The sequence below is a fragment of the Montipora capricornis genome, chromosome 10, assembly GCF_036669925.1.
Source record: "Montipora capricornis isolate CH-2021 chromosome 10, ASM3666992v2, whole genome shotgun sequence".
NCBI classification, from domain to species: domain Eukaryota; kingdom Metazoa; phylum Cnidaria; class Anthozoa; order Scleractinia; family Acroporidae; genus Montipora; species Montipora capricornis.
This window is the reverse complement of record NC_090892.1, coordinates 1,335,225-1,347,189: the sequence shown is the minus strand read 5'-3', so window position 1 is coordinate 1,347,189 and position 11,965 is coordinate 1,335,225. Positions and strand designations below refer to the sequence as shown.

At 39.6% G+C, this 11,965-nt stretch overlaps 2 protein-coding genes across 2 annotated transcripts in view; both read left to right on the top strand.

Moving 5' to 3' along the window:
* The window catches only part of LOC138018577 (cytochrome P450 1A1-like), a 3,688-nt gene extending 546 nt beyond the window's left edge, over positions 1-3,142 (top strand). Inside the window, exon 2 of the mRNA XM_068865267.1 lies at positions 1,734-3,142. Within this exon, the coding sequence (XP_068721368.1) occupies positions 1,734-3,142 (1,409 nt within the window). The remainder of the gene's footprint in view (positions 1-1,733) is intronic.
* Positions 3,143-6,268: 3,126 nt separating this feature from the next.
* LOC138018576 (cytochrome P450 1A1-like) lies at positions 6,269-10,097 on the top strand. The gene is made up of 2 exons (XM_068865265.1): positions 6,269-6,431; positions 8,615-10,097. The coding sequence occupies exons 1-2, from the start codon at positions 6,269-6,271 to the stop codon at positions 10,021-10,023; spliced, it is 1,572 nt and encodes a 523-aa protein (XP_068721366.1). The 3' UTR covers positions 10,024-10,097.
* The last annotated feature ends 1,868 nt before the right edge of the window (positions 10,098-11,965 follow it).

The window sequence follows — 11,965 nt, the reverse complement described above, 5'->3', positions numbered from 1 at the left end:
AGTTTATTATTGATGCCAGTCCTAGATGTATAATTTGTTTTTCACTTTTTCTAAAGTTAATAATTTCGTCACATAGAAAGACTTTTTATTTAATAAGGGTGGGCAGAATAACTGTATGATTATTTAATATTTGCACAACCGTGATTACCTCTTGCATGTCACCGGCCTAAGACCAGAGAGGCGCATCGCGTGTTCTCGGCCGAGAGTCTGCCATGGTGACCGCAAAAGTTGTTTATCTTAGCATTTCAAATTCACTACTCCTGATGGATACAATAACCTCAAGTTCACTGACGCAAGATTTATCATGCTATAATTTATCATATTCCACTTCCTTTTGTGGTGCAAACACCCAGTTGCACGATAACAAATAGCCGTAAGCCACTTTAACTTTAAGTTTTAACTGAGCTTGAGAAACGAAATGACTCTCATCCTTTGGCTAGCATTTATGCTCAATACCAATTGCTCGCCGATACATCAAGTTAGCCAGGGATTAATCAGCTCTTTGAGTCTATTAGATCAGAAAGTACTCTTGATCGGCCTCTTTGGTTTAACGAAGGGGCTACGCGCTATTGCTCATTTCTACCGCAAAAACAGTGACCTCTGCAATTAGTTTTTTTCTTTACTCGAGAAGTCTTATATGAATTTTAATTTATAGCAGTAGAGAGAAAAAACAGTTGTCTTTAGTTAGGGCAGCACGCTGACTTAAGTCGAGTTCATTGAATGAATGCACAACTTTTCTTGGGGAAATATATCTAAGTGTTTCGGTGTACTAGCCATCCGTAAAAAAACACATCCAGTCAAGTAAGATCAGAGTGGCGGAAGCCATGTAGCTCGCAATCAGAAGGACAGTTTTCCCATGCGAACCTTGACAGTAGAAGCGCTTGTTAACAATGATAACAACATGGACATTGCCGCCTGATTTCACTTTGTTCCCACATCTGTTTCGCCTGTCTTCACATTTCTTCGTGCTTGTCAACCTTTTCCTTACAAATCCAAATAACACTGACGTCATATACAGTGAAAAAATTGTATAGGCTCTCCGGCGGAAGACAGCGCTCGCTTCTTTTGGTTTTCCAACCTCAGAGACAACGGAAAGCATCGTGCTTGGCTATGCGAAGAGGTTGCTGTGCATTAGTAAAAACTCGCATAAGACTGAGTTTGTCGATAGTTTGTGGCTTATTAAGGGTCAGGCATGCTCGAAGCTTAAGATGTGCTTTGCCAAGCTGAGGAATGAAGAGGACTTTTAATCGTTTAAAATACTCGCAACTGCCTTCAGTGCCGCCGTGATCAGATTTTGCTTTCGGCAACTATTGATAAACATGATTTGAGCTGAATGTTTCGATTTACTCACTACTGATTTAATTGGCAAGAGAGAAACGGTAGTCAATTGAAAAGCAATATTCGCGAATTGACTCTGCAAATACGTGTTCTTTGGCAAACAAAGGTTCAGTCAATTTAATTCACGCAATATACAGTGTTCTTAGAAATCGTATTTCTTTCTCAATTCACTAAGCTTCTTGATTTATGAGAGTCAAAAGCTCTGGGACGATGACAAAACAAAGCAATTGCCCGCAAATAAATTATGTAGACGTTGAAGAGTGATGCTACATCCCTAATAACCTAACTTTCAACCTAATATTCGTTCTCTTTGTGCACTATATTTCTACAATTTTTTGTATTTGTTTTTTAATCTCGCTATCATCTCATTATTAGTTTTCCTTTATCGAAAACAGGAGCAAGCTTTCGCATCGGAAAGAACCCACATCTTGACTTCACCAAAATGGCAAAAGAATATGGCGACGTATTCAGCTTGATGCTTGGCAATCGTTTGGTTGTGGTGATAAATGGAGTACAAGCCATCCGAGAAACCATTATAAAGCGTTCTATTGCCTTTGATGGGAAGCCAAAGCTCCACACATTTAATTTGGCCAATCCTGAAGGAAGTAGTCTTTCCTTTGGTGACTACTCGCCCCGATGGAATCTAACGCGCAAGATCAGTGTCGGTGCCATTCACAACTTTGTCAAGAACGAAGACACCTTAGAAGAGAAACTGTTGCATGAATCAAAGCGCTTGGTTCACTGCTTCAAGAAACAGAAGGGAAAGGCCGTTGATGCTCTGATAACTCTGAAGTGTGCCACAGCTAACATCATTCTCAATGCGCTATTCGGAGTGGAGCGTTCATACGATGATGAAGGTCTCCTTAAAATTCTCCACCTTGCAGAGAATCACCGAAAAGCGGTGCATGGCAATGGCCACGTTGATTTCCTACCACTGCTCAAGTACCTTCCAAACAAGGCGCTCAAAAATCTCGTACTGACAATGAAGGTAGTATTACAAGAAGTGTTTCAGATGTATGAAAAGAACAAAGAAACGTATCAGGACGGACAAGTCCGTAACATAGCGGATAGCTTTATCAATGTCGTCGAAAAGGAAAGCCAAAACCAAGACGAGAACCTACGAGATGAGAAAGAAAGTCCAAGCATGACTGCACTGCTTAAGGATGACCAGATAGTTTCCGTGCTGGGCGACCTGTTTGGTGCGGGATTTGAAACCTCATCCACCGAACTCTACTGGAGTCTGGCTTACCTGATCACATATCCAAACATTCAACGCGATCTTCAAGAAGAACTGGATCGCGTTATTGGCAGAGAACGCCTGCCGATCCTGCAGGACATACCATCACTTCCTCTTCTTCAAGCGGCAGTCTACGAGTTACTGAGGGTAAGCTGCATCCTGCCCCTTGCAATACCACGAACCACCACGTCCGAGATACGCATACGGGATTTCATAATCCCAAAAGACACCATGGTCTTCGTCAACCTGTGGTCAGTGCACCACGACGCTCAAGCGTGGAAAGATCCACATGTTTTTAATCCCAGGCGTTTCTTGGATAGTCAAGGTCACCTCATCGACCCCAAGCTGCTCGGTGGCTTCCTTCCATTTTCGGGAGGCCGCCGCAAGTGCCCTGGTGAAGCTCTGGCAAAGAAAACAGTCTGCGTTTTCCTAGCCGTACTAATTTATAGCTTTCGATTTACACAGGTTGGTTTGCCGACGGAATATCAAGGAATTGATCTTCAGGGAGAATACGGCCTCATTTTGTCACCGAAGAAGTTCTTTGTGAGCTTAGAATTACGGAATTAATGACATTGCAGCGATCATCGAATACCGTTACAATCAGCTTGTCGTGTTTCAAATTTAAGCTTAAATAGCTGTTTTCATTACCATGGATATGTTGTCGATAAAATCCGTTCTAAGGTTGAATCCGTTTTTACCTAGATTTAATTGCTGATCCTCATTTTACCTACAATAGATTGAATAGGTACTCAGATGAATTGAAGAAACAATTTTTGAAGCCTAAATTAAGCCTAAAAATTATAGGGTCAGCTAAGGGTTAGTTTTGGTTATTATTATACATGGATTTCAATTGACTTATTATATAGAAAAGTAAATGATGAAAAGAAATGAGTTGTATTGTAAAGGTAAAGACACGGGACTAAAGATCTGGAGGGTCCGAGTTCGATCGGACTACATTGTGCAAGTGCATTGTACAGTTCAAGTTCGTTCCCTTACTATGTTGTAATAGGGAATTTAAGAAGTGACGACGGCTACGGCTACGAAAACGCAACAAAACAACAGTGTGATTTAATTGGTTAAAAGAGGTGAAAGAATCGTGCTGCACGTGCGGCAAGTATTTTATTGCTGCACTCTGCATAACAACAACGCCGTGAAATCATTAAATTTGAGGTTTTAACGACAACGTGAGAGTACAAATGCGAATCTTTCATTCTATATTTTTGCTCTGAAGCCGCTCGTATAAATCAATTTTAAGATCATTCGCCCACATTGTATAAAGTAAACGACACGAAATAACCGCAAAAGACTTAGTACCCCATTATCTCTTGGTACTGTGCAAAGTTACATTTTAAACAGACGCTTAATGCTAAACAATTTAAATCTAATAAGTATGATGTAAACTGCACTGAATCGTTCATCAATGCTCGCAAATCTAGAATGGATTCTTATCATAGGCCAAAAGTCCTAGAAAAAGCGAATCTTTGGTTTGAAACTAGGTTTACATAATTAAATTACTTTGATCACCAAATCTCCTTATTTTTTTCGTTTGGTAAGAAACAGGGGTCATAATGTTAATGTCTCCTTTCAATCAAATAGACCCGTATATGGTCCTACATGCAAACCACACATTAAGGAAAAGAGTAGGAAAAGAGATGACATTCTTGCAATAGTTTGTTTAATTAGATCAAACCTTAAGTAGATGTCTGTCGACAAATTTCATTAATTGCCAATTAAAATTCACTATATAGACTTTGAAACCAGTGTACTGTGTCTTGGGGTCAGGGAACTGGACTTCAGAAGGCAACATCTTATTTCTCATACGCACGTAATAACAAGTCGAACTCAGAGAGAGAAAGAGAAAGACATCAGTCACAAAAAAACTTTTTACCGTCTCACCGGTGTCAATGCAAGAGCTTAGTCCAATGTTTGTTAATTGCTCTGAGATCATTTTCAGGATTTGCCCTCCTTACAACGCCCTAAATTTCGGTTGGCAATTTCCTTTTTTCCTAGCGATGAAGAAGGATGACACGGACGCAAACTTTTCAAAGGTAAATCACTGAGTTTTTTGTTATTTTCTCTTTTTTTTGTGGAGGCGACTGACGAACTTTCGTAAGCCGCTTGATCATTGTTACAGTTGTAAGTGGTTTTGTGCGAGAAATAGCGTGCCATCTATATGTTCTGGACATACATAGTAAAAAAAATCTGCCAATCATCTGAAAAAGAGCCTTGAATAACTGAATTAAGAGAGAGTAGTGACAACTGTTGTTATCAAAAGCTCATCAGCTCCTGTTGTTGTGACAACCAGGAGTGGAATAGCTCATTCCGGAGTTAAAATTAATATTCCACTAAAAAGTAAGATACTTTGCAAAGTGAAGGCGATGTTTATTTCTTTTTAGAGTGTTTGTGTTTATTCGTGTTTACAGTTTGTTATGAAAATATGATCCCGGCTAGCAATACAGTGGTTGAGATGAGACTTTTTTTGCGATGTAAAGACCAATGAAATATATGTCAACGGCATTGTTCTATGAAAAAGCGATACGTTTTCTCAGCGGTAGGATATTCCCGCAAATCTCTGTTTAAAAAAACGTCACTAACCGGTTCACAATCCGTTCGCCCGATTTGTTTCTTAGCCTGCCCAAAAGGGAAATTGAATATTCCGTCACTGATCATCAACCCCTACGAGTAAAGAGAATTCTTCTTAACCTGCTCCTGATGTTTTCCTAATTTTTCAGGTATTTAACAACCTGCTGCGCGCCAGCCGAATTCCGCATGGAGTTGCCATTGCTGATTTTAGCAGATGTGAGCTATGGCTTTTACTACTAAAAGTAGGCACCTAAAATGATACTTAAAAAACGAGAATGCTTTACTTTTTGTGGTGACCCCGGTATCCTCTAATTAATGTATTCGGCCCTAGGGATAAAAAATCCGGCGACACTCCTAAAATAATCTCTTTAGCGGGTACCGATGGCCGGAAATGGGCTTATAATTTTAATGCGGCGTGTCGCAAATAACAGCAACCTCAAAAACTATTTTTAAAAAAACAGGAATTGTCTGAGCAGACTTTTACACAGATTTTCATGATTTTGTTCACAGGTTTAGATTCCGAGTTTTTGCAAATCGCCTAAATTATTTCCTGAAATGAAAGTTGATATTAATCCAGCGAAAAACAATGTTTCATCGTACGGGATGCATGTCGTGAGCTGTGAACTTACAAATTTTTTGGTCAGTTTTCTATATATTTTCAGTTTTATGTTACGAGGTTATATTTGCGTGAAGTTATGAAGATCTCAATACGAGGTCCTAAATAGCAGTCGACTGGATTTATCTCACTCGTTGAAGTAACTGAGCAATGCAGCTAATAAGACTAAAAATTGCGATTAACAGTGTTTCTAAACGATACAATTGCAACTTAAACTTAAATGAAATCAACTTATACGCTTTTCAAGTTACACGCTTTTAGGCTGATAACAATTCAGAGACAAAGCGTGCCTCGTTGAAAACGCTGACTAATAAGTAACTACGTTCTACGTATCGCATTATTGACAGAATAGCGTGATTGTCGCCGATTAACAGATCAAAACACAAAGAAGTCTAAACAATTTAATAACTTGTCTGATCCCGCTAAAAACTATCCAGTTGAAACTTTGAAACTGATCGGAGAGGAGTGCGCTGTAACAAGGAAATTGGGTAAAAATGGCATTCGTAGCGATGTTTCTGTTTGGAATTGAAGAATTTCCATCTGTTGGCCAAATTGTATTCCTCTGCTGTCTAATGTGCGTTTTACTTTTTGGAAAAGAGATATGGGAGCATTCCGCCTCACATCTGCCTCCGGGACCTTGGGGGTTACCAGTCATAGGTGAGGTGTTTTCCTTGCGTTCAGTTGCTGTGTCACTGTAATTCATTCACTGCAGGGTCTTAATGAACGTTCAATAATGTAAAAGCCTTCTTCACACGATCCAAAGATTAATCTCTACTCTTTCTGGTCCAAACTCATTAATCTTTACTGAATCAAATCGTTCATACAAAGTGTCGAGAAATGCAGTAGGCATGGCGTTAACTTGAATTCGAAGATTTGTGCGTGTGTTTATGCAGTATAAGCAATATTTCTCTAGTTCGTGGAGTAAATTAAACTAAAAATATATCTTTTTGGTTTACCTAAGTGTAACTCGTTGACGTTTTATAAAGTTAGCAAAATTTTCCAAAAGATTGTAATTGACAAACAAAAAACTTCAATAAGTTTATTATTGATGCCAGTCCTAGATGTATAATTTGTTCGTCACCTTTTCTAAAGTTAATAATTTCGTCACATAGAAAGACTTTTTATTTAATAAGGGTGGGCAGAATAGCTGTATGATTATTTAATATTTGCACAACCGTAATTACCTCTTGCATGTCACCGGTCTAAGACCAGAGAGGCGTATCGCGTGTTCTCGGCCGAGAATCTGCCATGATGACCGCATAAGTTGTTTATCTTAGCATTTCAAATTCACTACTTCTGATGGATACAATAACCTCAAGTTCACTGACGCAAGATTTATGAAAGTGTTCAGCGTCCCGGTCTTATTATCATGATATACTATGATTTATCTTATTTCGGAAATCCACTGCCTTTGTGGTGCGAACTGACTTGCATGATAACAAACAGCCGTAAAACACTTTAACTTTAAGTTTTTAAACTAAACAAAACCTTGAGAAAGGAAATGACTCTCATCCTTCGGCTAGCATTTATGCTCAATACCAAATGCTCGCTGATACATCAAGTTAACCAGGGATTAATCAGCTCTTTGAGTCTATTAGATCAGCAAGTACTCTTGATCGGCCTCTTCGGTTTAACGAAAGGGCTACGCGCTATTGCTCATTTCTACCGCAAAAACAGTGACCTCTGCAGTTAATTCTCTTCCGTTACTCGAAAAGTCTTGACATTAAGTTTTTATTTATAGCAGTAGCGAAAAAAGTTAGGGCGGAAGGCTGTCTTGAGTCGAATTCAAACATGGAATGAATGCACAACTTTTTTAAGGGAAATATATATAACTGTTTCAGTGTACTATTCATCCGTAAAAAAAAGATCCAGCCAAGTACTATCAGAATAGCGGAAGCCACCCAGCTCGCAATCAGGAGGACAGTTTTCCCATGCTAACCTTGACAGTAAAAGCGCTTCTTAATGATAATAATATGGACATTGCCGCCTGATTTCACTTTGTTCACACATCTGTTTCGCCTGTCTTCACATTTCTTCGTGCTTATCAACCTTTTGCTTATTCCCAGTTCCTTACAAATCCAAATAACACTGACGTCATATACCGTAAAAAAATTGTATAGGCTTTCCGGCAGAAGACGGCGCTCGCTTCTTTTGGTTTTCTTTTCCAACCTCAGAGACAACGGAAAGCATCGTGCTTGGCTATGCGAAAAGGTTGCTGTGCATTAGTAAAAACTCGCATAAGACTGAGTTTGTCGATAGTTTGTGGCCTATTAAGGGTCAGACATGCTCGAAGCTAAAGATGTGCTTTGCCAAGCTGAAGAATGAAGAGGACTTTTAATCGTTTAAAATACTCGCAACTGCCTTCAGTGCCGATCAGATTTTGCTTTCGGCAACTATTGATAAACATGATTTGAGTTAAATGTGTTTCGATTTCCTCACTTCTGATTTAATTGACAAGAGACGAACGGTAGTTAATTGAAAAGCAAATATTCATTAAATGTTCACTGCGAATTGACTCTATAAATACATGTTCTTTGGCAAACAAAGGTTCAGTCAACTTCATTCACGCAAGCTATAGTATTCTTACGTAGAAATCGTATTTCCCTCTCAATTCACTAAGCTTCTTGATTTATGAGAGTCAATAGTTCTGGGACGATGACAAAACAAAGCAATTGCCCCCAAATAAATTATGTAGACGTTGAAGAGTGATGCTACATCCCTAATAACCTAACTTTCAACCTAATATTCGCTCTCTTTGTGCACTATATTTGCACAATTTTTTGTATTTGTTTTTTAATCTCGCTATCATCTCATTATTAGTTTTCCTTTATCCAAAACAGGAGCAAGCTTTCGCATAGGAAAGAACCCACATCTTGACTTCACCAAAATGGCAAAAGAATATGGCGACGTGTTCAGCTTGATGCTTGGGAATCGTTTGGTTGTGGTGATAAATGGAGTACAAGCCATCCGAGAAACCATTATAAAGCGTTCTATTGCCTTTGCTGGGAGGCCAAAGCTCCACACATTTAATTTGGCCAATCCTGAAGGAAGTAGTCTTTCCTTTGGTGACTACTCGCCCCGATGGAATCTAACGCGCAAGATCAGTGTCGGTGCCATTCACAACTTTGTCAAGAACGAAGACACCTTAGAAGAGAAACTGTTGCATGAATCAAAGCGCTTGGTTCACTGCTTCAAGAAGCAGAAGGGAAAGGCCGTTGATGCTCTGATAACTCTGAAGTGTGCCACAGCTAACATCATTCTCAATGCGCTATTCGGAGTGGAGCGTTCATACGATGATGAAGGTCTCCTTAAAATTCTCCACCTTGCAGAGAATCACCGAAAAGCGGTGCATGGCAATGGCCACGTTGATTTCCTACCACTGCTCAAGTACCTTCCAAACAAGGCGCTCAAAAATCTCGTACTGACAATGAAGGTAGTATTACAAGAAGTGTTTCAGATGTATGAAAAGAACAAAGAAACGTATCAGGACGGACAAGTCCGTAACATAGCGGATAGCTTTATCAATGTCGTCGAAAAGGAAAGCCAAAACCAAGACGAGAACCTACGAGATGAGAAAGAAAGTCCAAGTATGACTGCACTGCTTAAGGATGACCAGATAGTTTCCGTGCTGGGCGACCTGTTTGGTGCGGGATTTGAAACCTCATCCACCGAACTCTATTGGAGTCTGGCCTACCTGATCACATATCCAAACATTCAACGCGATCTTCAAGAAGAACTGGATCGCGTTATTGGCAAAGAACGCCTGCCAACCCTGCGGGACATACCATCACTTCCTCTTCTTCAAGCGGCAGTCTACGAGCTACTGAGGGTAAGCTGCATCGTGCCCCTTGCAGTACCACGAACCACCACGTCCGAGATACGCATACGGGATTTCATAATCCCAAAAGACACCATGGTCTTCGTCAACCTGTGGTCAGTGCACCAAGACGCTCAAGCGTGGAAAGATCCACATGTTTTTAACCCCAGGCGTTTCTTGGATAGTCAAGGTCACCTCATCGACCCCAAGCTGCTCGGTGGCTTCCTTCCATTTTTGGGAGGACGCCGCAAGTGCCCTGGTGAAGCTCTGGCAAAGAAAATAGTTTGTGTTTTCCTAGCGGTGCTACTTCATAGTTTTCGATTTACACAGGTCGGTTTGCCGACCGAATATCAAGGAATTGATCTTCAGGGAGAATACGGCCTCATTTTATCACCGAAGAAGTTCTTTGTGAGCTTAGAATTACGGAATTAATGACATTGCAGCGATTATCGCAACACCGTAACAACCAGCTTGTCGTGTTTCAAATTTAAGTTTAAATAGCTGTGGTCATTACCATGCATGGATATGTTTCCGTAAAATCCGTTCTCAGGTTGAAGCCGTTTTTACCTAGATTTAATTGCTGATCCTCATTTTACCTACAATAGGTTGAATAGGCACTCAGATGAATTAAAAAAACGTTTTTTGGAGCCAAAATTAAGCCTAGACAAAAATTATAGGGTTAGCTTAGGGTTAGTTTTGGGTATTATTATACATGGATTTCAATTGACTTATTATAGAAAAGTAAATGATGAAAAGAAATGAGTTGTATTGTAAAGGTAAAGACACGGGACTAAAGATCTGGAGGGTCCGAGTTCGCCGATCGGACTACATTATGCAAGTGCATTGTACAGTTCAAGTTCGTTCCCTTACTATGTTGTAATAGCGAGTTTAAGAAGTGACGACGGCTACGGTTAGGAAAACGCAACAAAACAACAGTGTGATTGGTTAAAAGAGGTGAAAGAATCGTGCTGCACGTGCGGCACGTATTTTATTGCTGCACTCTGCATTACAACAACGCCGTGAAATCATTCAATTTAAGGTTTTAACGACAACGTGAGAGTACAAAGTCGAATCTTTCATTCTATATTTTTGCTCTGAAACCCTTCGTATAAATTCAATTTTAAGAACAATCGCCCACATTGTATGAAGTGAACAAGACGAAATAACCGCAAAAGACTTATTACTGTGCAAAGTTACATTTTAAAGAGACGTTTTCGTCGCGGTCGCCGTACTGAGGAGCTTTTAGGCGATCGCCGGAGAAATTTTCATAGGTCACTTGTATGATCACCTTATGAATACATAGAAAATAACTGGACACCTCTTCTCGTTATTACACTTTTCTTTTAACGGGCTTATGTATTTTGTAATAAAGACTGTTATTGAAACGAATTAGGCTTGTAACAAATATGGAGGGACAGAAACAAACCTAAGATTGCACAATTTAGTGTCATTTCTTGCGGCGTTAGGCCTGTAATCAACGTTAATGCTAAACGATTTAAATCAGAAACTCATAAGGGTTGAAACGTGTAACGGCCCCTTGTGTGCTGGGAAACAAGCTTCTGAATATTCAATTTGCTAAGAACAACAAGAGCTAAGGGTTTCCAAATATGGTACTTAGCACTGAAACATTCAACCAATCAGTTCGCACTGAATATTCGGAAGCTGTGAACGCGCGTTACACGTTTCAACCCTTATGGGTTTCTGTTTAAATCTAATAAGTATAATGTAAACTGCACTGAATCGATCATCAACGCTCACAAATCCAGAATTGATTCTTCGCCGGCATACGCCGAAAGTGCTAGAAACTGAGAATCTTTGGGTTGAAACCAGGTTTATATTGTTAATTAAATTGCTTTGATCACCAAATCTACTTATTTTTTTCGTTTGGTAAGAAACAGGGGTCATAAATCTTAATGCCCCCTTCAATCAAATAGGCCTATATGCAAACCACACATTTAGGAAAAGAGATGACATTCTTGCAATAGTCTGTTTAATTAGATCAAACCTTAAGTAGACGTTTGTCGACAAATTTCATTTATTGCCAATTAAAATTCACTATATAGACTTTGAAACCGGTGTACTATGTCTTAAGGTAAAGGAACTGGGCTTCAGAATGTAACATCTTATTTCGCATATCGACCCATACCCACTCGGAGAGAGATACATAGTAAAAAAAATCTGCCTGAATCATCTGAAACAGAGCCATGAATAAATGAATTAAGAGAAAGTAGGGACAGCTGTTGTTATCAAAAGCTCATCAGCTCCTGTTCAGTGTGACAACCAGGATTGGAATAGCTTATTCGGGAGTTATTTCACTATTAGAGTGTTAGTGTTTATTCGTGTTTACAGTTTGTTAAGATAAAATATGATCCCG

Bases quoted from the DNA above. Each gene is read 5' to 3' on its own strand.
- LOC138018576 (XM_068865265.1), top strand. From the start codon at position 6,269: ATGGCATTCGTAGCGATGTTTCTGTTTGGAATTGAAGAATTTCCATCT. The intron at 6,432-8,614 runs GTGAGGTGTTTT...TATCCAAAACAG, and splicing joins TTGGGGGTTACCAGTCATAG to GAGCAAGCTTTCGCATAGGA.